At 39.3% G+C, this 24,885-nt stretch overlaps 1 protein-coding gene and 1 pseudogene across 1 annotated transcript in view; one reads left to right on the top strand and one right to left on the bottom strand.

Moving 5' to 3' along the window:
* LOC131496466 (ankyrin repeat domain-containing protein 26-like) overlaps positions 1-24,885 on the bottom strand; it is a 95,888-nt gene that overhangs the window by 27,934 nt on the left and 43,069 nt on the right. The window contains 6 exon segments of the mRNA XM_058702025.1: positions 4,079-4,246; positions 8,374-8,467; positions 8,798-8,868; positions 12,756-12,902; positions 15,461-15,638; positions 17,710-17,923. Of these exon segments, the coding sequence (XP_058558008.1) occupies positions 4,079-4,246; positions 8,374-8,467; positions 8,798-8,868; positions 12,756-12,902; positions 15,461-15,638; positions 17,710-17,923 (872 nt within the window).
* LOC131495923 (dnaJ homolog subfamily C member 10-like) lies at positions 21,842-24,729 on the top strand (annotated as a pseudogene).

The following is a 24,885-nucleotide window of genomic DNA, read 5'->3' as shown; positions in this document are numbered from 1 at the left end:
TGGTAAACATTTCTGTTCTCACATTACAAGCACTGCATCAACTATGATTTTAATATTCACATAGGTGAATGACATTTCTATTCTCGTGATTATGAAACTGAATATGCTATTTTCAGTGACAACGAGATATTTCAGGGAAGAGTTTGACAAGCAGTATCCTAGTAGGAGCCAGAAAGCCTGGGTCTGAATTCCCAATTCTGCTGGATATGAGCTCTATGACCTTGAGCACACTCCCTAATATTTCCATGTCTCAGTCTTTGCATCTGTAAAATGAAGGTAATGACAGCACCTACTGGGGCACCTGAGTGGCTCAGTCGGTTCAGCGTGTTGCTTTTGATTTCTGCTCAGGACATGATCTCAGGGTCATGTGATTAAGCCCCACATCGGGCTCTACGTGGACAGCAAGGAGCCTGCTTGGAATTCTGTCTCTCTCTCTCTCTCTCTCTGTCTCTCTCCCTCTTTCTCACTCTCCCTACCTTCCCCTCCCCACAATCTGTCTCTCTCTTTCTCTCTCTCTCTCTCTCAAAATAAGGAACCTTAAAAAAGTGATCTCAAAATAAATAATAATAGTATCTACCTAACTGGGATCTTGGTAATATAAATTTGGGAAATAATACATGAACAACTTAGAAGGGTACGTGGCACATAGTCAGCTCTAAGTGTATGCATTTAGCATGATTACTGTCGCTGTATTTTGCGTTCCAATACAATGAGATAGTTTAGGCAGGTGGCATGCCAATACAAGTGGTCCCCTAGACAAATTATACTGAAGTTATTCTTCTTCATATCACCGCAAGTGGCAGCAAATGGGGAGGATGAGGCCCAGAATCTCTCCTCAGTACTTCACACAACTTTCGCCAATGCCACTAGCAAACAGTACTTTTTTTTCCTCTTATAATACTTTCAACTAATATCCTCTCTATACCCTCAGTGGACAATGCTCACGAAGTACAAATAGCACCGCCTAGACTGAGTAGTAGATGCTTTACATGACCATCAGAGGCAAGGGAAAGCCACTGATATGGAAATAATGGAGTCTTGCTAAACCAAAGTTCCTCAATCATTTCATGCCCATACTGTTTACGTTAGGCTGCTTTAGCAGGTACTCTGGTGAAGAGATTAAGGCTTTGTGGTGATAGCATATCAGAAAAGCTGGCCCCAGAGCTTTGCATATGGTAAAGTGCTACACATCTGTAAATCCCAGCACCAGCTGTATAAGGAAGAAAGATTTCAATTTCTCCTTTTCTATTAACCATTTGCTTAAGTTGGAATCTTTCTCCATCTATCACGCTGCTTCTCCCCTTGCAGTGGACTCGAACATTCTTTAATGAATCATCTCATCTACAGATTCAAGTTTTCTTCACTTATTTCCTTCTTTTACACTAAAATCTAACTTTCAATCCCATCATTCCACTAAGAAAATTTGAGGGTCATAAAGGACCTTTTTTTAAAAAAAAATTGTTAAAGTCTTTATTCTGCTTCACTTCTCAGCAGCAGCTGAGAAAAATGATCATGCCATCCCTCTGCGCTTCTATCCCCACCTTATTTCTGAAGGACGGCAACCCCTGACATTAAATCCTTGCCCCTTGCTATCTGTGTTTTGAATTGCTCTTAAGGCTTCAAAACCAGATTCTCTAATTCACATTTCCAGCTTTGCGCCTTTACCTAGGCCATGTGTACTTTTCGCTCTTCCGTCTAGGTGCTCATAGACAACATCCTCAACCGTCCGCTCAAAAATCATTACTTGACATGGAGTACCTTTGTAGAAGGCTAACCGTGTACATTTTATTTGGACTCTTTTTGGTGTTACTTTGAGTGTGTCTTTCTTATTGAGTCTTACGGGACACCTTTACCCTTAGGATGCTGACGAGCACACTTTGTCTCGCTTTTTTTTATAACACGACATTTATCACAAGGGCGGGATGATCACTGGTTTGCCTTTGTTTCCTTTTGAGTAATTTCTTCGTCCATAGAGATTTCAACTTACGGAAGTCTTCTGAAGTTCCTTTCAGACGCATACTTGACAATATTATTAGGAAGGTTAAGTTGGCTAGAGCTACCTCTTCTTCCCAATCCAGATTCTTCACCTCAAAATTGTGTGCATCAAATATCTTCACCCAGGTAGCCCCTGGTTTGGGGATTCAGGAGATAAGGACCTTCTAGAGAAGTCAGACCTATGGACTGAGTTGGCCAAATGCAATCTTCAGTTTTTGATTCACAGAGACCTTAAAGTGGCAGGTAATTTCATGCCATAACCCTAATTCCTTTCTATAGAGATGTAGAGAAAATCCCCCGTTATTCTTTAATAAGCTTCATCAGTTTTGGATATCCTTACAAATTTTAGTTTTTGAGACCTTAATGATTTCTTTAGGACACAGCAGGACAATGCCTAGCACTGTCATTCATAGAAGACTGATCAACAGAGTGTCCTATTACTCGCATGAAAAGTTCCCTATTACAATGTGACTCATTAATAAGACGTATAGAAAAGAAAGTAATTTTCAATGTCCCTTCAGTCATAAAAAGAACCAGTCAACACAATGTTCTAGTTCTGCTGATGGGTATAGCTGTCTAATGAAACTTGCATGTATATTATATAGCTTTTGCGACTGACAGAAACGAGTTGGTCAGTGTATCTACCTCATTGCTCCCACTTACGATTTACAATGAGAATCCTACAAAAGAGGGTGAGAGTGGGATGACATTCACTGTTCCGCTTGGAAAACAGTTGGGGTTTCACTACATATCAATAAGTGAGAATCTTGAATGGCACATTAGTCTTTTCTGAAATTGAATTCTGAAATCTCTGAAAGGCTGATTAACTCAAGTGAATGGAAAAAAAAATGAGTTTCTGATCTTGCAATGGTAGGAGCACTATGTTACTAGGTAAGACCCTGACAGAGCAGCCATTTCTCCTTTTTTACTGGCATTTCTTTTCCTTTACCAAATCCAACAAAGAGAAAAGGATATTCTTTGAGAAGGACGTTTGCATAATGACCTGCTAGTCATTGTTGATGAAGAGAATAAGTTGCAAATTTGTAATTATAAATTACAACATATCATCATTAAAAGAACTCTTTCTGAAACTCTCACTAAAGGGTTGGGTTTACAACAGAAACTCAGAATGCCAGATGAAATGATCTCTCAAAGACTGGGGACGTTTGAAACATGCTGAAAAATATTAGCAGGGACTCACACATCTGTATGCCAATGTTCACAGCGCCTTTATATACAATAGCCAAAAGGAGGACTAAATCAAATGCTCACTGTGGTATATATAAAATGTTGCTCTTAGATTCTCACAATATTTTTATTTAAATCTCACTACAAACATCATTACTTTATGAATTCAATCAACTTCATCTATATAGAAGAATTACATCACTAGTAGCAAGAAGAAACAATATCAACCAAATATTTTGATCAGTGAAATTTTCCATATGATCCAAAACATTCTTATGTACTACTACTAGTGACATAAGGATTCCTTTTCAGGACAATCATGAAGAGATCGACTTACCAAACTTGCCTTTAGCAAGTTGCTCTGAAGATCTTGAATTTGGGCTGCTTGATGTTTGATGGTTGCTTCTTGCCTGGCATTTTATTTTTTTTTTTCCAACGTTTTTTATTTATTTTTGGGACAGAGAGAGACAGAGCATGAACGGGGGAGGGGCAGAGAGAGAGGGAGACACAGAATCGGAAACAGGCTCCAGGCTCCGAGCCATCAGCCCAGAGCCTGACGCGGGGCTCGAACTCACGGACCGCAAGCGTGACCTGGCTGAAGTCGGACGCTTAACCGACTGCGCCACCCAGGCGCCCCTTGCCTGGCATTTTTAACCTTTAGCCTAAAATGCAGATCTTAAGATAATTATTCTCACACATAATTTTAAAACTGTATCGTGTTATTTCTGAACAAGTGAGGGTATTACAGAAATTCTTAAAATTGTATCAAGAGGATGATTTGGCAATTGTGCCAATTTTCTCGTTGTGTTTTGTGGTAATGGTGCAAAATTGAGAGATAAGATGCCAAAATTTTGCATTTCAAAATAGCTCAAAGCTGGAATTCGTATCCAGCTTAACAATGATATACTCGCATAACTAATACATTTCTCATAGTACACTCCTTATCTGCTTTATAAATAAACAAGTTATTTTCTGTGAGGTTTAAATTATACTTTAGCATATGATCTTTAATCTTCTCAGCGTATCTTACGGCCTCTGCATGTCGTTCCTGTGCTTCTTGTAACTAAAATAAAGAAAAAAATAATACTTTCAAATACTGTCAATCTAGTTGAACACCATCACCTGTTTCTGTAACTAAATGGTTTTTTTTTGTTGTTGTTGTTGTTATTTTGTACTTGAAAGAGAGACAGAGAGGGAGAGAGCACACACAAGTGGGAAGGGAGTCAGAGGGAGAGACAGAGAAAAAGGGAAGCAGGCTGCAAGCTCAGGGCAAAGCCTGATGTGGGGCTCGGTCTCATGACCAATCTCATGATGTGGGGTTTGGGATCATGAGCTGAGTGGAAATTAAGAGTCAGGACGCTCAACCAACTAAGCCACCTAAGCACCCCTGTAACTAAAATCTTATTGGACCCAGCCACACTCTCCTCTACATGCTGAATGATGGCTACTTTTAGGTCATAACAAAAGAGTTCAGCTTCTACAACAGAGACTATGGCCTACAAAGCCGAAAACATTTCAATACTGGTACAGAACAGTTTACCAATCTTACTCTCCTACAAAAACATAACATTGTTAATGTTTTTAAATTATATATGATCAGATAAAAACACAAATGTATCTACTGGTCAAATGGAGGAAATATAGGAAATTACCTTATGGTAAACATTTCTGTTTTCATATTTCAAGCACCATATCAACTATGATTTTCAATATTCACATAGGTGAATGACATTGCTGTTCTCGTGATTATCAAACTGAACATGCTGTTTTCAGTGACAACGAGATATTTCAGGGAAGAGTTTGACAAGCAGTATCCTAGTAGGAGCCAGAAAGCCTGGGTCTGAATTCCCAATTCTGCTGGTTATGAGCTGTATGACCTTAAGCACACTACCTAAAACTTCCGTGTCTCAGTCTCTAAATCTGTAAAATGAAAGTAATAACAGCACCTACTGGGGTACCTGAGTGGCTCAGTCGGTTCAGCATGTTGCTCTTGATTTCTGCTCCGGACATGACCTCAGAGTCACGTGATTGAGCCCCACATCCAGCTCTGCGTGGATAGCGAGGAGCCTGCTTGGCATTCTCTCTCTCTCTCTCTCTCTCTCTCTCTCTCTCTCTCTCTCTCTCCCTACCTGCTCTTCCCACAATCTCTCTCTGTCTCTCTGTCTCTCTCTCTGTCTCTCAAAATAAAGAATCTTATAAAAGTGATCTGAAAAATAAATAATAATAGGATCTACCTCACTGGGATCTTGGGAATATAAAATTAGGAAATAATATGTGAACAACTTAGAAGGGTACGTGGCACATAGCTCTAAGTGTATGCCTTTAGCATGATTACTGTTGCTGTATTTTGTGTTCCAATACAATGAGATAGTTAAGGCAGGTGGCATGCCAATACAAGTGGTCCCCTAGACAAATTATACTGAAGTCATTCTTCATACCACTGCAAGTGGCAGCAAATGGGGAGCATGAGGCCCAGAATCTCTCCTCAGTACTTCACACAACTTTCACCAATGCCACTAGCAAACAGTACTTTTTTTCCCCACTTATAATACTTTTAACTAACTCCCTCTCTATACTACTCAGTGGACAATACTCACGGACTACGGTACAAATAGCACCTCTTACATTGAGTAATAGATGCTTTACATGACCATCAGAGGCAAGGGAAAGCCACTGACATGGAAATAATGGAGTCTTGCTAAACCAAAGTTCCTCAATCATTTCATGCCCACACTGTTTACATTAGGCTGCTTTAGCAGGTACTCTGATGAGGAGATTAAGGTTTTGTAACAACATATCAGAAAAGATGGCCCCAGAGCTTTGCAGTTGGTAAAGTGCTACACATCTGTAAATCACAGCACCAGCTGCATAAGGAAGAAAGATTTCAATTTCTCCTTTTCTATTAACCATTTGCTTAACTTTTGAAGCTTTGTCCATCTATCACGCTGCTTCTCCCCTTGCAGTGGACTCGAACATTCCTTAATGTATCGTCTCATCCACAGATTCAAGCTTTCTTCACTTATTTCCTTCTTTTACACTAAAATCTAACTTTCACTCCTGTCATTCCACTAAGACATTTTGAAGGTCATCATGAACATCTTTTTTTTTTTTTTTTAATTTTATTAAGGTCTCTATCCTGCCTGCTTCACTTTTCAGCAGCAGGTGAGAAAAATGACCATGCCATCCCTCTGCTCTTTTAACCACACCTTATTTCTGAAGGACGGCAACCCCTGACATTAAGTCCTTGCCCCTTGCTATCTGTGTTTTGAATTGCTCTTAAGGCTTCAAAACCAGATTCTCTAATTCACATTTCCAGCTTTGGCCCCTTTACCTAGGCCATGTGTACTTTTTGCTCTTCCATCTAGGTGCTCATAGACAACATCCTCAACCGCGCACTCAAAAAATCATTACTTGACATGGAGTACCTTTGTAGACAGCTAATCGTGTACATTTTATTTGGACTCTTTTCGGTGTTACTTTGAGTGTGTTTTTCTTATTGAGTCTTAGGAGGCACCCTTACCCTTAGGATGCTGACCAGCATACTTTGTCTCGCTTTTCATTTATAACACGATACTTATCACAAGGGCTGGGTGATCACTGGTTTGCCTTTGTTTCCTTTTGAGTAATTTCTTAGTCCATAGAGATCTCAACTTATGGAAGTCTTCTGAAGTTCCTTTCAGACGCACACTTGACTATATTGTTAGGAAGGTTAAGTTGGCTAGAGCTACCTCTTCTTCCCAATCCAGATTCTTCTCCTCAAAACTGTGTGCATCAAATATCTTCACCCAGGTAGCCCCTGGTTTGGGGATTCAGGAGATAAGGACTTTCTAGAGAAGTCAGAGCTATGGACTGAGTTGGCTGAAAGCTATCTTTTTGTTTCACAGGGAACACTTTAAAGTGGCAGATAATTTCATGCCATAACCCTAATTCCTTTCTATAGGGATGTAGAGAAAATCCCTCGTTATTCTTTAATAAGCTTCATCAGTTTCGGATATCCTTACAGATTTTAGTTTTTGAGACCTTAATGATTTCTTTAGGACACAGCAGGACAATGCCTAGCACTCTCATTCATAGAAGACTGATCAACCCAGTATCATGTTACTCGCATGAAAAGTTCCCTAATACAATGTGACTCATTAATAAGACGTCTAGAAAAGGAGTAATTCTCAATGTCTCTTCAGCCACAAAAAGGACCAGTCAACAGAATGTTCTAGTTCCCCTGACGGGTATAGCTGCCTAATGAAACTTGCATGTATATTATATAGCTTTTGTGACTGACAGAAACAAGTTGGTCAGTGTATCTACCTCATTGCTCCCACTTACGATTTACAATGAGCATCCTCCAAACGAGGGTGAGAGTGGGATGACATTAACTGTTCTGCTTGGAAAACAGTTGTGGTTTCACTACATATCAATTAATAAGAATCCTGAATGGCACATTAGTCTTTTCTGAGATTGAATTGTGAAATCTCTGAAAGTCTGATTAACTCACGTGAATGGAAAAAAAATGAGTCTGAACTTGCAATGGTAGGAGCACTATGTTACTAGGTAAGACCCTGACAGAGCAGCCATTTCTCCTTTTTCAATGGCATTTCTTTTCCTTTACAAAATCCAACAAGGAGAAAAGTCCATTCCTTTGAGAAGGACGTTTGCATAATGATCTGCCAGTCATTGTTAATGAAGAGAATAAATTGCAAACTTGTAATTACAAATTACAACAAATCATCATTAAAATAACCGTTTTCAAACTCTCACTGAAGGGATGAGATTACAAGAGAATGTCAGAATTCAAGATCAAATGATCACTCAAAGATTGGGGACGTTTGAAACACGCTGAAAAATAGTAGCAGGGACTCTCACACATCTGTATGCCAACGTTCACAGCAGCATTATTAACAGTAGCCAAAGGTGGACTAAAACAAATGCTCAATGTGGTATATATAAAATGTTGCTTTTTTTAGATTCTCACAATGTTTTTTATGAAAATCTCACTATAAACATCATTACTTTATGAGTTCAATCAACTTCATCTATATAGAAGAATTACATCACTAGTAGCAAGTAGGAACAATATCAACCAAACCTTTGCAGCAGTGAGATTTTCCATGGGATCCAAAACATTCTTATGTACTACTACTAGTGAAATACGGATTCCTTTTCAGTAGGATAGACATTAAGAGATCGACTTACCAAACTTGTCTTTATCACGTTGCTCTCAAGATATTGAATTTGGGCCGCTTGATGTTTGATGGTTGCTTCTTGTGTGGCATTTTTAACCTGTAGCCTAAAATGCAGATCTTAAGATAATTATTCTCACACATAAATTTAAAACAACATCACATACTTTCTGAACAAATGAGGGTATTACAGAAATCCTTAAAATTTTGTCAAGAGGAAGATTTCGGAATTGTGCCATTTTTCTCATCGTGTTTTGTGGATAAGGTGCAAAATTGAGAGATAATATGCCACAATTCTGCATTTAAAAATAGCTCAAAGCTGGAATTTGTATCCAGCTTAACAATGATATACTGGCATAACTAATACATTTCCCATACTACACTGTTTATCTGCTTTATAAATAAACAAGTTATTTTCTGTGAGGCTTAAATTATACTTTTGCACATGATCTTTCTTCTCCGCAGCATATCTTACGGCCTCTCCATGTCGTTCCTGTTCTTCTTGCAACTAAAATAGAGAAAAAATAATTTTAACCACTGAAAATCTAGTAGAACACCATCATCTGTTTCTTTAATTTTTTTTGACTTGAGAGAGAGACAGAGAGAGAGAGCATGCAGAAGTGGGGAAGAGAGACAGAGGGAGAGACAGAGAAAATGGTAAGCAGGCTGCTAGCTCAGGGCAAAGCCTGATGTGGGGCTCGGTCTCATGACCAGTCTCATGATGTGGGATTTGGGATCATGACCTGAGTGGAAATTAAGAGTCAGGACCTCAGCCAACTAACCCGCCCAAGTGCCGCTTGTAAGTAAAATATTTTTGGAGCCAGCCACCCTCTCCTCTACATGCTGATTGATGGCTACTTTGAGGTCATAACAAAAGAGTTCAGCTTCTACAACAGAGACTATGGCCTACAAAGATGAAATGTTTCAATACTCTTACAGAATAGTTTACCAACCTTACTCTCCTACAAAAACATAACGTTGTTAATGTTTTTAGATTATATATGATCACATAAATGTACAAATGTATCTATTGGTCAAATGGAGGAAATATAGGAATTTACCTTATGGCAAACATTTCTATTTTCATATTCCAAGCACCACATCAACTATGATTTTACATATTCACATAGGTGAATTATGTTCCTATTCTCGTGATTGTGAAACTGAACACACTGTTTTCAGTGACAAGATATTTCATGGAAGAATTTGAGAAGCAATATCCTAGTAGGGGCCAGAATGCCTGGGTCTGATTTCCCAGTTCTGCTCATTATGAGCTGTATGACCTTGAGCACACTACCTAAAACTTCCATGTCTCAATCTCTGCATCTGTAAAATGAAGGTAATAATAGCACCTACTGGGGCACCTGAATGGCTCAGTCGGTTCAGTGTCTGGCTCTTGATTTCAGCTCAGGACATGATCACAGGGTCATGTGATTGAGCCCCACATCGAGCTGTGCATGGACAGTGAGGAGCCTGCTTGGGATTCTCTCTCTCTCCCTTTCTCTCTCTCCCTACATGCCCTTCCCCAAAATCTCTCTGTCTCTCTGTCTCTCTGTCTCTCTCAAAACAAAGGACTTTAAAAAAGTGATCTCAAAATAAATAATAGTATCTACCCCACTGGGATGTTGGGAAGATTACATTAGGAAATAATAGATGAACAACTTAGAAGGGTACGTGGCACATGGTCAGCTCTAAGTGTCTGCATGTAGCATGATTATTGTTGCTGTAGTTTGTGTTCCAATACAATGTGATAGTTTAGGCAGGTGGCCTGCCAAAACAAGTTTTCCCCTATACAAATTATACTGAGGTTATTCTTCATTCCACCCCAAGTGGTAGCAAATGGGGAGCATGAGGCCCAGAATCTCTCCTCAGTACTTCAAAAAACTTTGCCAATGCCACTAGCCAACAGTACTTTTTTCCACTTATAATCATTTTAACTTACTTCCTCTCTATACCACTGAGTGGAGAATGCTCACAGACTACGGTACAAATAGCACATCCTTGACTGAGTAGTAGATCCTTTACATGACCATCAGAGGCAAGGGAAAGCCAATGACATGGAAACAAACGAGTCTTGAGAAACTAAAGTTCCTCAATCATTTCATGTCCATACTCTTTACGTTAGGCTGCTTTAGCATGTACTCTGATGAAGAGATTAAGGGTTTGTGGTAAAAGCATATCAGAAAAGCTGTCCCCAGATATTTGCATTGGTAAAGTGATACAAATCTGTAAATCACAGTTCTGGCTGTGTAAGAAAGAAAGACAAATTTAGCATGCTTTTTCATAGAGGGGAAAAAAACCTAAACATTTGATTGAACATTTCTCCTCTATTTGATTAAGTGCTTTCATTAATAGTTTTACTTCTATAAGTGTGTGTGTGTGTGTGTGTGTGTGTGTATAGAGATATACACACATTTTTTAACGTTTATTTTTTGATACAGAGCACGAGTCTGAGTGGCTCAGAACGTGAGGGACACAACGAATCCAATGCAGGCTCTGCTGACAGCAGAAAGCCCGATGCAGGGCTCCATCTCAAGAACATGGAGATCATGACCTGAGCCAAAGGCAGACTCTGATAGGACTGGAGCCAGCCAGCACCCCTCAATTTAGTATTTCATTTCTTAGCATACATTTAGAATAAAAGCTTTGTTATACCAATGTTTCCAAGAAGAATTTATTGATACGGCATAAAGTACTTAATTTTATCGGAAAAACTGTTAGGTTAAAGTATTTTCAATTTATACAAGGATAAGTACCACACGTATCAAATATTACTATCCCTTAAATTTATACTTAGGAAGACGGAATTACCTGTCATGAAAAAATAAAAATAATGTCAAATAAAGGACTAAATTGTTCTGCACAGGCTAGATGACAAGTGTCAAGAGAGTTAAAGCTAATGGGAGTTAGAACAGTCAGAGAAAGTTCATTGGAAAGGAGACTGTGAGCCAAGTCTGAATAACATAGGTTTACTCAAGGGGAACAGAAACTAAAAAGACAGTACGGACAGCATGAGTAATGGCTGAGAGATGGTGAAATCAACCCAATTAACTCAGAGGATAAAATCTGATGGCAGAGACATTAAAAACGGATGTCCACACAAGAACTACATAAATGTTCATAAGCAGCAGTATTAATAGGCAAGAAGTGGACACAACCCAAAGGTCCATCAACTGATGAATGAACAAGGGCCTTAACCCACAATGGAGTACTGTTGACAATAAAAAGAAATGAAGCACTGATATAAGCTGTAATCAACACAGATGAACCCAGAAAACATTAAGTAAAGGTAGCTAGTCCCAAAGGACCACACGTTGTGTGACTCCATTTATATGAAATATTCACAAGAGGCAACGCCATTGAGAGACCAAGTAGTAGACTGGTGGTTGCCTGAGGCTGGGGGCAACGGGGAAGGGTTTCCTTTCAGGGTGAGGAAAACATTCTACTTGATGGCAGTGATGGTTGCACGAGTGTACACAGAGACAGTGAACTGTGCGTGGCAAATGGGTGATTTTTATGGTATGTGTATTGTACCTCAAAATAGCTTTAAAAAAACCCAATGGCAGGACACAGAGAATGTTCTTAATTCTCGCTTTTGGGTGTCCATACTACACATGATCTGAATATTTCCGTGCTTTGACAATATGTCTAAAAGGCAAAGAAAATGAAGGAGATGCCGAAGTTCAAGTGGTTTGTTAAGTGATCTTTCTGTACATGTCATCCTGAAATCAATATGCATTCTTCTCAAAAGTGAAGATGAGAACTAAGACAATTATCTGAAACATTCCATTAAACATTATCTTCTGATTTGATCCAGCTTGCCTCATCGTAATAGAGATATCATTAAAAAACATTGTTTAGTAGGGGACAAAAGTCTCTTGGGACACCTGGGTGGCTACGTCAGTTAAGTGTCCAATTCTTGCTTTCAGCTCAGGTCATGATCTCATGGTTCATGAGACTGAGCCTCACACTGGCTCTACACTGACAGCATGGAGCCTGCTTGGGATTCTCTCTCTCTCCTCTCTCTGCCCCTCCCCTGTTAACACACACGCACACACTCTCTCTCACTCTTTTTCTCTCAAAATAAATAAATAAAATGTAAAAAAAAATGTAAATTAAAGAAAGAACGAAAAAAGTCTCTCAATTTCTCTGAGGAAGGATACAAAAGCCTCAACTTTCCTAAAAGTATTATAAGAAAATAATGTATAACACAAATAGGAGAAGGAAAGGCAGAAGTTTACAAAATAAATGCATTGTAAAGATACTAAAATCATAATAAATTAATTATGATGAAAATACCAAAGAAAGCGGTCCATGGAAATTGGTATCCTAAAACACTTTATATTATTTAACCAGCTATAAGTTAGCTGTTGACAGGTTACATTTACTACATACCTGACTTCTGATTTGAGCTAATTTCTTCTTGAGATCCCGTGTTTCATCTTCCAGACAAAGATATGATGTAACCTCTGGGGAAGCCTCTGACATAGACTGTTTCTTCAGAGTATCAGCCAGTTCTTGTTGAAGTTGTCTTGCAACTACCTAATAAGACATTTCTGTTACTGATTTTCTAAATCATCTTATCATTAAATTATGTTAATAATAGACAACTCTCACATACGTACTTTGAGAAATATCAACACACACATCAATTCACCGTCTTTTTGTAACACATACACATTCCTGTTCACTGAATTCAGTTAAAGACACAAAAGGTATTATCTCCCTGCCTAGTTCTGATTTTTTTATGGTGTCTCTTTCCAGTCTTAGCACGACAATTTCATCCTGCAACATGTGGTTTTTATGCAACCGATCTTGTGTTTTCTCCTGATTATCAGAAAGCTAAGTAAAACCAAGCACATTTTCAGATAGCACTCAATAAAATGGCAGTATCATGATTTTCTTTGAAATTAAAGTATAATCTGTGTTTAAACAATGAAAAGGTTGCAGGGGGTGCCAGTGTGGTTCAGTTGGTTGAGTGTCTGACTCTTGATTTTGGCTCAGGGAATGATCTCACATTCTGTGGGTTCAAGCCCCGCATCAGGCTCTGTGCTGACAGTCAGGAGCCTGCTCAGGATTCTCGCTCTCTCTCTCCCTGCCCCTCCCCTTCTTGCATTCTCTCTCTCTCTCTCTCTCTCTCTCTCTAATGAATAAAGAAACATGAAAAGAAAGAAAGAAAGAAAGAAAGAAAGAAAGAAAGAAAGAAAGAAAGAAAGAAAAGAAAAGAAAAGAAAAGAAAAGAAAAGAAGAAAAGAAAAGAAAAGAAAAGAAAAGAAAAGAAAAGAAGGAAGGAAGGAAGGTTACAGTAAGTGAATATCCAACTGGAAAAAAATAAAGTTGGCTCCAAATCTCAAATTTTAGACAAGCATAAGTTCCCAAAAGTTCAGAACTTTAACTGAAGATAATGAAGGCATGAAAGTTAAAAAGTCTTTGTGAGAAAAGTGTTCAGAATCTCAGAATTGGAAAAGCCTTTCTCTGATTTACAACAAACCAGAAGGCCTAAAATAAAAGATTAATAAATCTGACTATACTTAAAAATTGAGTTTACAGTAGGTATCGAACACAGCGACCCCACAGTACAATCCTTAGCTCTGCATATACTCGGACAGATTAAATTTCCTAAAATTCTTCTTTCCTGAGAATATTTCATAGATATCTACTTTGCTACCATTTCTATAGTCAGTTATAAGAATTATATCTATTGATAACTGAAAAATCTAGGCACTGTACTATAATAGAAACACTTCTACATACATCAATGAACTCATTTGGTTATCACAATTCTAGAATGGAGAGATTAAAACGGTGAGCTGCAGGACTCTCCCCAGGTCTTCTCACTCCACAACTAGTGCTCTTGCACCAACCACTGCCACTTCTCTAGTGTAAATACACAAGTACGAAAGAAGTCTTGTATTTCAAAATACTCATAGGAAATAAGGTGAAATTTATACATCTCTTAGAAAACCATGAGATTATTTACTGCTGTAATAACTTGCATTTCCTCTTCATGTTGAAAACAGTAATAAATATAAAAGAGGGGAAATACACTCAGCTATTTTATTAGGAATAAAATACCTATCAATAAATTATCATTAAGTATATACCACAGCATACCATTGTTATCAAAAGTTCCTTGTAATGAAATAGGATGCTACTTGAAGCAAAACTGTTACTTTTCTCAAAAGTAGGAGACTTGATACCGAACATATGATCAGTGAACTGGCTACACTTGTCCTCCTGTCCATTAGCGGAAGTGTTCAACTAACCTATTAATATATCAAGGCAGTGAAGTAACTGTTCAAAACTAAAACACATGTTGCTAGTAGCAATAGTATTGAGATTAGGGAAAGCTCATCGATTCCTACAGAAAGTAATAAAAGCCTCTCCTTTGGATGAGGACATTATGAATGTCACTAATTGTTGCAGACAAATGCATTTAATCAAGAATATTATTTTATCCAGCGAAGCAGAAATGCCACCGTCCCCCATGCCCCTCCGCAAAATATATGTGCTTTTAAAATCCTCTATAGTTTCCATGATGAACAGAGTTCAGTTTCATATATACATATATATACGTATATATATATATATACATATATATATATATACATATATATATATATATATATATACACATTTATAAACACACACGGAGTAAAAGTAATAATAACTAAAACATAGAATGTATACAAATACATACACACATGTACTTCAAAATAACTAAAGAAGATACCTTAGGACTAGTTTTCTTATGAGCCATTTCTAGCTCCTTTTGCTTGTAAAGGTGATTGTTTAGACTTCCATCTTGTAAGACTCTGGCCTTCTGATATGGAGAAAGTTGCCACTGAGTGTCACTGCGCTCTTCTACAACCTGGAGACACATTTCATTATGATTCTGGTCTCATACCGTTAAAAAAAAAAAAAAGGTCAAAAGCTGAAGTGGAGAACTTTAAAAAAATGTTCAAAAGAACATAATCCCATGTTTTATTTTAAACCTAAATAATATATCTTGAGTCAAAGGGATACTATAAAATATATGTGTATAATATTACACTATGTAACATGGATGGAAATACAGTTTTTATCAAAAACTGACTTACCTGATTTTTGGTGGCCTTCAATTCCATGTTTAGCGTTCTAAGAGCGAGTTCAACTTGTTGTTTTGTTTCAACTTCTTTCTTATATTCGTCTTCTTTTCTTCTTAACTTTTCCCTAATATTTTCATATAACATATCAGTATTTCTTCTTTCTTCTTCTTCTTCTTGTTTTAAGGTACATCTGCAATTACATGTGCTTCTTTTAAAATTTGCTTTGTTAGACATAAAAAGTTCATTTTATGATCTGGTTCCACATAAGTTGGCTTATTATCCAAATGAAAAATTTCTATGTTTTCCGATTGTTTTCCTTGTAGGGCTCATGTTTTTAATTTGTCACTTCAATCTCTTCCAAACCATATATACAGTTGAAAAAAAGCCAGGAGAAAGCATTATGCAACTTCGTTAGTTTTAGTCAGTAATAACTCTGGTAGATGTTGTAGGAAAGGAAGTTTGAAATTATTCAGGAAAGTTAGAGTTGAAAATTACCCCCTTTCCCACAGGTATAATTATTCCTCCATAGGACAGATAATTCAGTTTCTCATTAAAAAGAGAAGTTACTGGGGCGCCTGGGTGGCGCAGTCGGTTAAGCGTCCGACTTCAGCCAGGTCACGATCTCGCGGTCCGTGAGTTCGAGCCCCGCGTCAGGCTCTGGGCTGATGGCTCGGAGCCTGGAGCCTGTTTCCGATTCTGTGTCTCCCTCTCTCTCTGCCCCTCCCCCGTTCATGCTCTGTCTCTCTCTGTCCCAAAAAAAAAAAAAAAAAAAAAAAAAAAAAGTTGAAAAAAAAAAAAGAGAAGTTACTGTTTATAAGCAAGTTTATCAATTCACTGGAAATAAAATTTCCACTTGACGAAACCTTACAGGTACCTCCAAAAATGATGTGCAGTGTAAGAGAGCATCTGTGGATGTTGTTTACACAACATACACGTGCAGATTACTGTCATCCAAGACTATGCTGACGAGTCTAATATCTGTTGCCTATACTTTTTGTTTCTTCTTCCACAACACTTGCAACTTACCTTGTTGAGGGTGATTACCTACTTTACGAATCACTTAAACATCCCTTTTAGAACAACACAGGATACGTATTGATTAAGTAAACAATAAAGAGTAATATGACCTTTCAGCATACACTCTTGAATTAATGTTATCTACCTATGACAGAGATGTTGAAAAAACTTATCAGTAATCACTTTCCGTATTACTTTTTTTTAATGTTTATTCATTTTTGAGAGAGAAAGGGAGAGCCCATGCAAACAAAGGAGGGGCAGAGAGAGAGAGAGAGGGAAGCAGAAAATCCGAAGTGGGCTCTGCACTGACAACACACAGCTCGATGTGGGGCTCAAACTCACGAACCCTGAGATCATGACCTGAGCCAAAGTCGGACGCTTGACTGACTGAGCCACCCAGGGGCCCCCATTTTACTTTGTTTAAATTTTTTATTGAGAGAGAGATGACTCAAGTGAACGAGGGCAGAGAGAGACAAAGAGAGACAGAATCCCACGAGGGGCAGACAGAGAGGGAGAGACAGAGTGAGAGAAGAGGAGCTCTCCCGAAGCGGGGCTCCTGCTCACCCAAAGCAGGGCTCGAGCCCACCCAAAGCAAGGCTCAAACTCACAAGATCATCACCTGAGTCAAAGCCAGATGCTTAACCAGCTGAGCCACCCAGGCACCCCCACTTTACTTTTTAGCCCCTGCATGTTAAGAAGAAAACGGATTCAATTTTGGCAAATTTTACTCTCTTGAGAAAAATGACCATTTTATACTCTGTTAGTAGGTACAGAAAGTAATATAAACTTTCCTGAGAACAACTTAAAAATATGGATCAAAGACCTTTTTAAAAATGTTTATACTTTAACCAGATTACATTATATTGAAGAATTGATTCCAAGTAAGTAAGCAGACATGTAGAAACAGATTTATATAAAAGACATTCCTGACAGCATTAATTAAAATACTGAAAGATGAAAAACAAGCATAATTCAATCTCTTAAATAATGATGTTTCTTGGACTATGGTGGACTTTTATAGGGCCATTAAAATTGTGATTTGGAATATACATTAAAGTATTAGAAGTATTCACTGTTAAGAACTTGCTGTGTTATTGCCAAGAATCACACACCTCACAACACTAAACAAGTATTCTTTCCAGGAAAATCCCATAAGGTAAGTCAGCAATTAGAAAACTGCCCCTACACATCTGTAGTATAAAAGGAAACAGTTGAAATATTTCCTTAAAGCCAAGATGCTGTACCTCAAACTGCAGAATTCACGTTCCCATTCCACTTTTTGATGTTCTAACCGTGATATCATGTCTTTGGCTTCTCGTAGCTCGTTCTGTAGTGCACTAACCACTTTGTCCATTTCTGTCATTTTTCCCATAAGAAGTTTACAGTGATTTTTGTTAAGTTTCCTTAATTTCTCATAAGAAACACATATATCTCGGATTTTCAAGAAGCCAGCATAATCTGCATCAGAGAAGAAACAGAAATAAAATAGATGAGTACTTTTTGCATATACAGGCCTGTGCATCTTCAATTCACTCATTCACACATTGAATAAATATATACCTTCAGTGGAAGATGTTATACTCAGCTCTACAGATACAATAGAGAAGACCCCTGGCTCTCGATTAGCTTAAAGTCTAGTGAAGGAGAAAGACAACTCAAATGGTAATTCTAAATTCAGATAGTTCCTATTAGAAGACAGAGTTCTGTGATCATAACTTGATCTAGATTGGGCCCAAGGAAGATAGATGTCCCTGAGGAAGAGATAACTATACTGAGGAATGAAGGATGAGCAGGAGACAATTAAGCAAAGGAGGAAGACAAGCACTCTCGACAGTCTAGAGCATGTGCCGAAGTTCCACTGTAATCTGCTTCTGGCCAAGATGGGGTAACACGTACTGATTGATCTTCCTACCTGAAGCAAGCAAAAACAAAACAGACAAAATACAATTTTAACATGATTTTCAAGACACAGAACTTCAGACAATGAAGGACAATGATCCCTGAAAACAAAACACGTTAGCCTAACGCGTATGCCCAAGCTCACTGCCTTGAGGGAGTTTTCAGGCTACGACACAAGAGACATATATTATTTAAGTAGATTTCACCAGAGTCCTTGAGTCAAGGTGGCAAAACTGAGAGTCTGGTGAAGTCAAGGCAGATAGAGACGACAGGTCAGCATCCAAGAGAGGAGAAAGCAGGACACAGAAAGAACCCTGGGCATCTGCACAGGGTCCCCTTTGGCTATTCGGCAGAGTAACAACCAGTGCATACATGGAAGGAAGTCATCAAGGGGAAAAAAATCTGAAAAGAGTAGAGGAAACACTGCCTGCTGCTCCCACAGCACGAGGGACAGTATCTATTCACATTAGCTAAGATAGAAAAACTCATAATTTGCCATAGGCTGATCACCACTCTGGATTCAGCCAATAATTCGTAAGAGCAAGACTAAAGGATCCAACTGTTTGTAAGTAACTTAACTATATCTCCAAACAAAGCATGAAAAGATAACTAGAGGCATGGAAGGTATTGATTTAAAAACCAAATAGCACTTACAGAGATGTAAATTATGTTAGCCATGAACAATACGATGGGTAGGAATAAACACATATTAGACCTCACAAAACAAAAGACTGAAGTTTAACATAGGAAACTTGGGAGAAAACTTCAACTGGGAAATATACAATTGCCCAAAGAGGCAGGGGACAAGGACAGGGGAAAAAAATGGCCCAAATCTACCTAAACCTCAGGAACACTATAATCCCACTGACCCAGGAAGGATATGTCTAGGAAAGAAGAAATGGAAGTCAACTCTTGTGATTTGCCTAAACTCTATGCGATGTGGTATAACGTTACTGGAAGGGAGACTGTGATGCTGAAACCATAGACTATAAACCCTAAACCGACCACTAAAGCAGCAAAACTGAAAAGTTCTAGCTAGGAAGCCTAAATAAATAAATGAATAAATGAATACATGAATGAATAAATAAATAAATAGATAAAACTGAATCATAAAAATTACTTGATTAAAAGAAAGCGGAAAAAGAAGAGAACGGGAACAAGGAGCAGATAGGACAAATGCAAATCAAACAGCATGATGACAGATTCAAATCAACTATCTCAAAAATCACAGTAAATGGCCCTTTGTAGCAACCTGGATGGAACTGGAGAGTGTGATGCTAAGTGAAATAAACCATACAGAGAAAGACAGACACCATATGTTTTCAGTCTTATGTGGATCCTGAGAAACTTAACAGAAACCCATGGGGGAGGGGAAGGAAAAAAGAAAAAAAGAGGTTAGAGTGGGAGAGAGCCAAAGCATAAGACACTCTTAAAAACTGAGAACAAACTGAGGGTTGATGGGGGGTGGGAGGGAGGGGAGGGTGGGTGATTGGTATTGAGGAGGGCACATTTTGGGATGAGCACTAGGTGTTGTATGGAAACCACTTTGACAATAAATTTCATATATTGAAAAAAAAACATCACAGTAAATGAAAACGGTCTAAAAGCCTCAACTAAAACGCAGACTGGCAGAATGGATAAAAAAGGAAGACTCAACTATATGCCACCTATACAAAATGCACTTTAAATGTCAAGACAGAAATTTGTTCGAAATACAGAAATATGATATACCACACTAACACTTGACCAAAGAAGGCTGAGCTAGAGTGGCTATATGAATAGCAGACAAAACAGTTTCAAGCAAAAAAATTATTACCAGCAATAAACAACAGGTCGTTGTATAATCATAAAAGGGTCAATTAAGAGCAATCTTAAATGTTCATGTATCTGTTAATAGCTTCAAAGTACATGAAACAAAAATTGATACAACTGAAAAGAGAAACAGGCAAATTCACAATTATAGTCTGATATTTCAATAGGCTCAACATCAGCAAGGGCATAGTAGACTTGGCCGCCACTATTCTTCTCAAGGATCTATGGAACACTTACCAAAAAAGACTATGTTCTGGGTCAAAAATAAATCTTAATAAAAGGAAGAAGTCAAGAGGCCTGAACTCATAATAGTGTGTTCCCTGACCACTAAGCAATCAAATCAGAAATCAAGCACAAAAATATCTCTGGAAAATACTCAACTATTTGTGAACTACAGAACACATCGAAATATCCCCTGGGTCAAAGAAGTAATGAAAAAAGAAAAAAAAATTAGAGAGGATTCTTAACTGAATGAAAATGAAAACATAGTAGAATTTGTAGAGTCCTGCTTTAGTAGCACTCACATGAAGACTTATAGCACTGAATGTATACATTAAAAAAGAAGAGGGAAGTGCGGTGCTCCTTGCTGCCTTTGTGGCTCCTCCCCCAGCTTCCCAAGGCACCCTGCCCTGCCCCGCCCCACCCTGGCAGTGGCTGGAGAGCAGGTGCTTTGTTCACACGCCCACAGCAGGACTTGGGTGGGTGGGGGCAGGGTCCGCTACCTGCCGGGATTTGAAGGTGGGGGAGTAGCTGTAGGAGGCGACCCCATTAGACTGAGGTGGGCATGGGCCGGGCCCCAGGCTCTGCTGGAGCGGGAGGTGGCGGCGGTGGCAGAGGCATGGCCCTTCTGGAAGGGAGAGCCCAATGCCTGTGCACCTGTCTCCCCTCCCTTCCTCTCTGCCCCTGCCATGGGTTTTGTGTTCTAGCTCCCCACCTTTTTCTCACTACCTACATCATCAGCCTTCTGACTTCGCTTCCCAGCTTCTTGCGACCCTTTCTCTTACTTAAGCCTCAGTTACTCGGGCTCTTTTCACCCTAGTCCTGCCGGAGACTTCATATGCCAGCAGTCTCTTTCATGGGATGCCCCCATCCTTCCCCTCTCCCCACATCCTATTCTGGGCTGATGGCAGCCAGAAATCCTTCCTATTGCGTTTACCGGCGGTTTCTACCTGGCCCTGAAGCGTGGCGCAGATCAAGTCCACCACACCCACGCTGAGAACGACCCCTAGGAGAACCACTTGTCCCATGGTGGTATTGGACAATATGTTCTCAATTTTCCTCTGGTTGCTTATTTTAGTCTGAATATTTGTTACCTCCACTTCTATACTTTACAAACGTATGTTTTGGTTGCATGACAAGGAGTTAGAAATGAGCCAGAGACCATTCGCAGGTAAGGAGAAGATTTAGACATTTAGGATTAAAGGAAGAAAGGAGAAACAGAATGTTAACAAGGTTAGATTCCTGAAAGTATTTTGATATCTTTTGTGATCTGAGGAAGTGGAGATTACTGAGCCTACACAGATTGACATTTTGGGAAAATTTCACGATGATTGATTCGCTCTTGGGGTAACGCGAACACAAGTTCTCAAACCTGCATATTCTCTCAGTTGGAACCAGCTGTATATCTGAATGTTCACTTTCATCAGAACATGTATCAGAGAAAGAATGGGAGTCTGCTTCAACGAAAATGACTACCTCCGGGACCTGAAAAGGGTCATTCTGTTTCCTAATAGTGTATATGACCATTTTAGTGGGCACAGATCAGGAATTTTACAGTTTACTTGGAGTATCCAGGACTGCAAGCAGTAGAGAGATAAGGCAAGCTTTCACGAAGTTGGCATTGAAGTTACATCCTGATAAAAAACAAAAAACAAAAAACAAAAACGAATAACCCGGGGCGCCTGGGTGGCTCAGTCAGTTGAGCGTCCAACTTCCGCTCGCTCAGGTCATGATCTCACAGGTCGTGTGTTAGAGCCCCACGTCGGGTTCTGTGCTGATGGCTTGGAGCCAGGGGCCTGCTTTGGATTCTGTGTCTCCCACTCTCTCTGCCCCAACCCACTTGCATTCCGTCTCTGTCTCTCCCAATAGTAAATAAACACTAAATAAATAAATAAATAAATAAATAAATAACCAACCAACCAACCAACCTACCAACCAAATGAACAATCCTAACGTACAGAGTGATTTTCAAAAATAAATAGAGCATATGAAGTACTCAAAGATGAAGATCTGTGGGAAAAGTATGACAAATACGGAGAAAAGGGACTTGCAGATGATCCAGAAGGTGGCCCGTATGAAAGCTGGGATTATGATTGTTATGATTTTGGTATTTATGATGATGATCTTGAAAGCATGACATTGAATAGAAGAGAATTGGATGCTGCTGTTCATTCTGGAGAACTGTGGTTTGTGAACTTTTACTCCCCAGGATGTTCACACTGCCATGAATTAGCTCCCACATGGAGAGACTGTGCTAAAGAAGTAGATGGATTACTTCAAATTGGTGCTGTTAACTGTGGTGATGATAGAATGCTTTGCCGAATGAAAGGAGTCAACGGATCTCCCAGCCTCTTCCTTTTTAGGTCTGGAACGGCCACAGTGAAATATCACAGGGACAGATTAAAGGAAAGTTTGGTGAGTTTCACCATGCAGCGCGTTAGAAACACAGTGATGGAATTACGGACAGGAAATTGTGTTCACTCCATAGAAACTGCTTTTGCTGCTGGTATTGGCCAGCTGATCACTTTTTGTTGCAAAGGAGGAGATTGTTTAACTTCATAGACATGACTCAGGCTCCCGGGCATGTTGGATGGTCTGGTTAATGTAGGATGGATGGACTGTGCCACCCAGGACAAACTTTGTAAAAGTCTGGATATTATGACAAGTACCACTGCCTATTTTCCTCTGGAACACATTAAATAACAGAGAGAAAAGCAGCGTTTTGTTCCTTAATTCATTGGATGCTCGAGAAATATATTTGGAAATCGTGCATAGTCTTCCAGATTTTGAGCTAATTTTGGCAAATACACTAACGGATCGATCGGCTCATCATCAGTAGCTCTTATCATTTAGTTTCGGAAAACATGAAAATCGAAATGATCCTGAGTTGAGGGAACTAAAAACTCTACTCAAAAGTGATCATATTCAAGTTGGCAAGGCTGACTGTCCCTCTGCGCCAGACATCTGTAGTAATCTCTCTGTATTTCAGCCATGTCTAGCAGTATTTAAAGGACAAGGAACCAGGGGCGCCTGGGTGGCTCAGTCGGTTGAGCGCCGACTTCGGCTCAGGTCACGATCTCGCGGTCTGTGAGTTCGAGCCCGGCATCGGGCCCCTGTGCTGACAGCTCGGAGCCCGGAGCCTGTTTCGGATTCTGTGTCTCCCTCTCTCTGACCCTCCCCTATTCATGCTCTGTCTCTCTCCGTCTCAAAAATAAATAAACGTTAAAAAAAATTAAAGGACCAGGGACCAAAGAATATGAAATTCATCATGGAAAGAAGATTCTATATGATATACTAGCCTTTGCCAAAGAAAGTGGTAATTCTCATGTTGCCACACTTGGACCTCAAAATGTGCCTGCCGATGACAGGAACCGTCGCTTGTTGATTTGTTTGTGCCATGGTGTCCACCATGTCAAGCTTTATTGCCAGAGTTATAAAAAGCATCAAAGCATCTGCGTGGTCAGCTTTAGTTTGGTACACTAGATGGTACGGTTCACGAGGGACCCTGTAACACGTATAACATTCAGGCAGATCCAACAACAGTGGTATTCAACCAATCCGAGGTTCATGAATAAGAAGGACATCACTCTGCTGAACAACAGATCTTGGAATTCATAGAGGATCCTAGGAACCTTCAGTGACCTCCCTGACACCCACCACTTTCAATGAACTAGCTAAACAAAGAAACCGTGATGAAGTCTGGATGGTTGACTTCTACTCCCATGGTGTCATCCATGTCAAGTCCTAATGCCAGAATGGAAAAGAATGGCCTGGACACTAACTGGACAGTTACTTTTGGCAGTATAGACTGCCAACAGTATCATTCTTTTTGTGCCCAAGAAAATGTTCAGAGATACCCTGAGATAAGATTCCCCCCCCCCCCACAAAACCAAATAAAGCTTTTCAGTATCACAGTTACAATGGCTAGAAGAGAGATTTGGGGTACGGGATTCCCACCTCAAGCATCCACAAATCTAATGACTCAGACTTTCGATGAAAAAGTTATACAAGGGAAAAATCACCGGGTGATTGAATTCTATGCTCCTTGGTGTGGACCTTGCCAAAATTTTTCTCCAGAGTTTAAGCTCTTGGCTAAGATGATGAAAGGAAAAGTGAAAGCTGGAAAAATAGACCGTCAGGCTTAGGCTCAAACATGCCAGAAAGCTGGCATCAGAGCCTATCCGACTGTTAAATGTTATCCCTATGAAAAAGCAAAGGGAAACATTTGGAGAGAGCAAATAGATGCCAGAGATGCAAAAGCAATTGCTGCCTTACTAAATGAAAAATTGAAAAATCTCCACACTCATGGAGAGAGAGATAAGGATGAAGTTTAATGATGCGAAGATGAAGAAAAAAGAGAAAAGGAATTCTAACCCATGACATCAGAAGAACATCTTTGTAGGATGTTGCTACATTCTGGGTCAGAATAAAGGAACATTATCTCGGAATTGTAATTGCACCATCTGAATTCTGTACAACATTGGTATAAA

Source organism: Neofelis nebulosa, chromosome 15 (genome assembly GCF_028018385.1).
Source record: "Neofelis nebulosa isolate mNeoNeb1 chromosome 15, mNeoNeb1.pri, whole genome shotgun sequence".
Lineage (NCBI taxonomy): Eukaryota > Metazoa > Chordata > Mammalia > Carnivora > Felidae > Neofelis > Neofelis nebulosa.
Note: the sequence above shows the minus strand (reverse complement) of the source record. Positions and strands in the feature narration are given on the sequence as shown.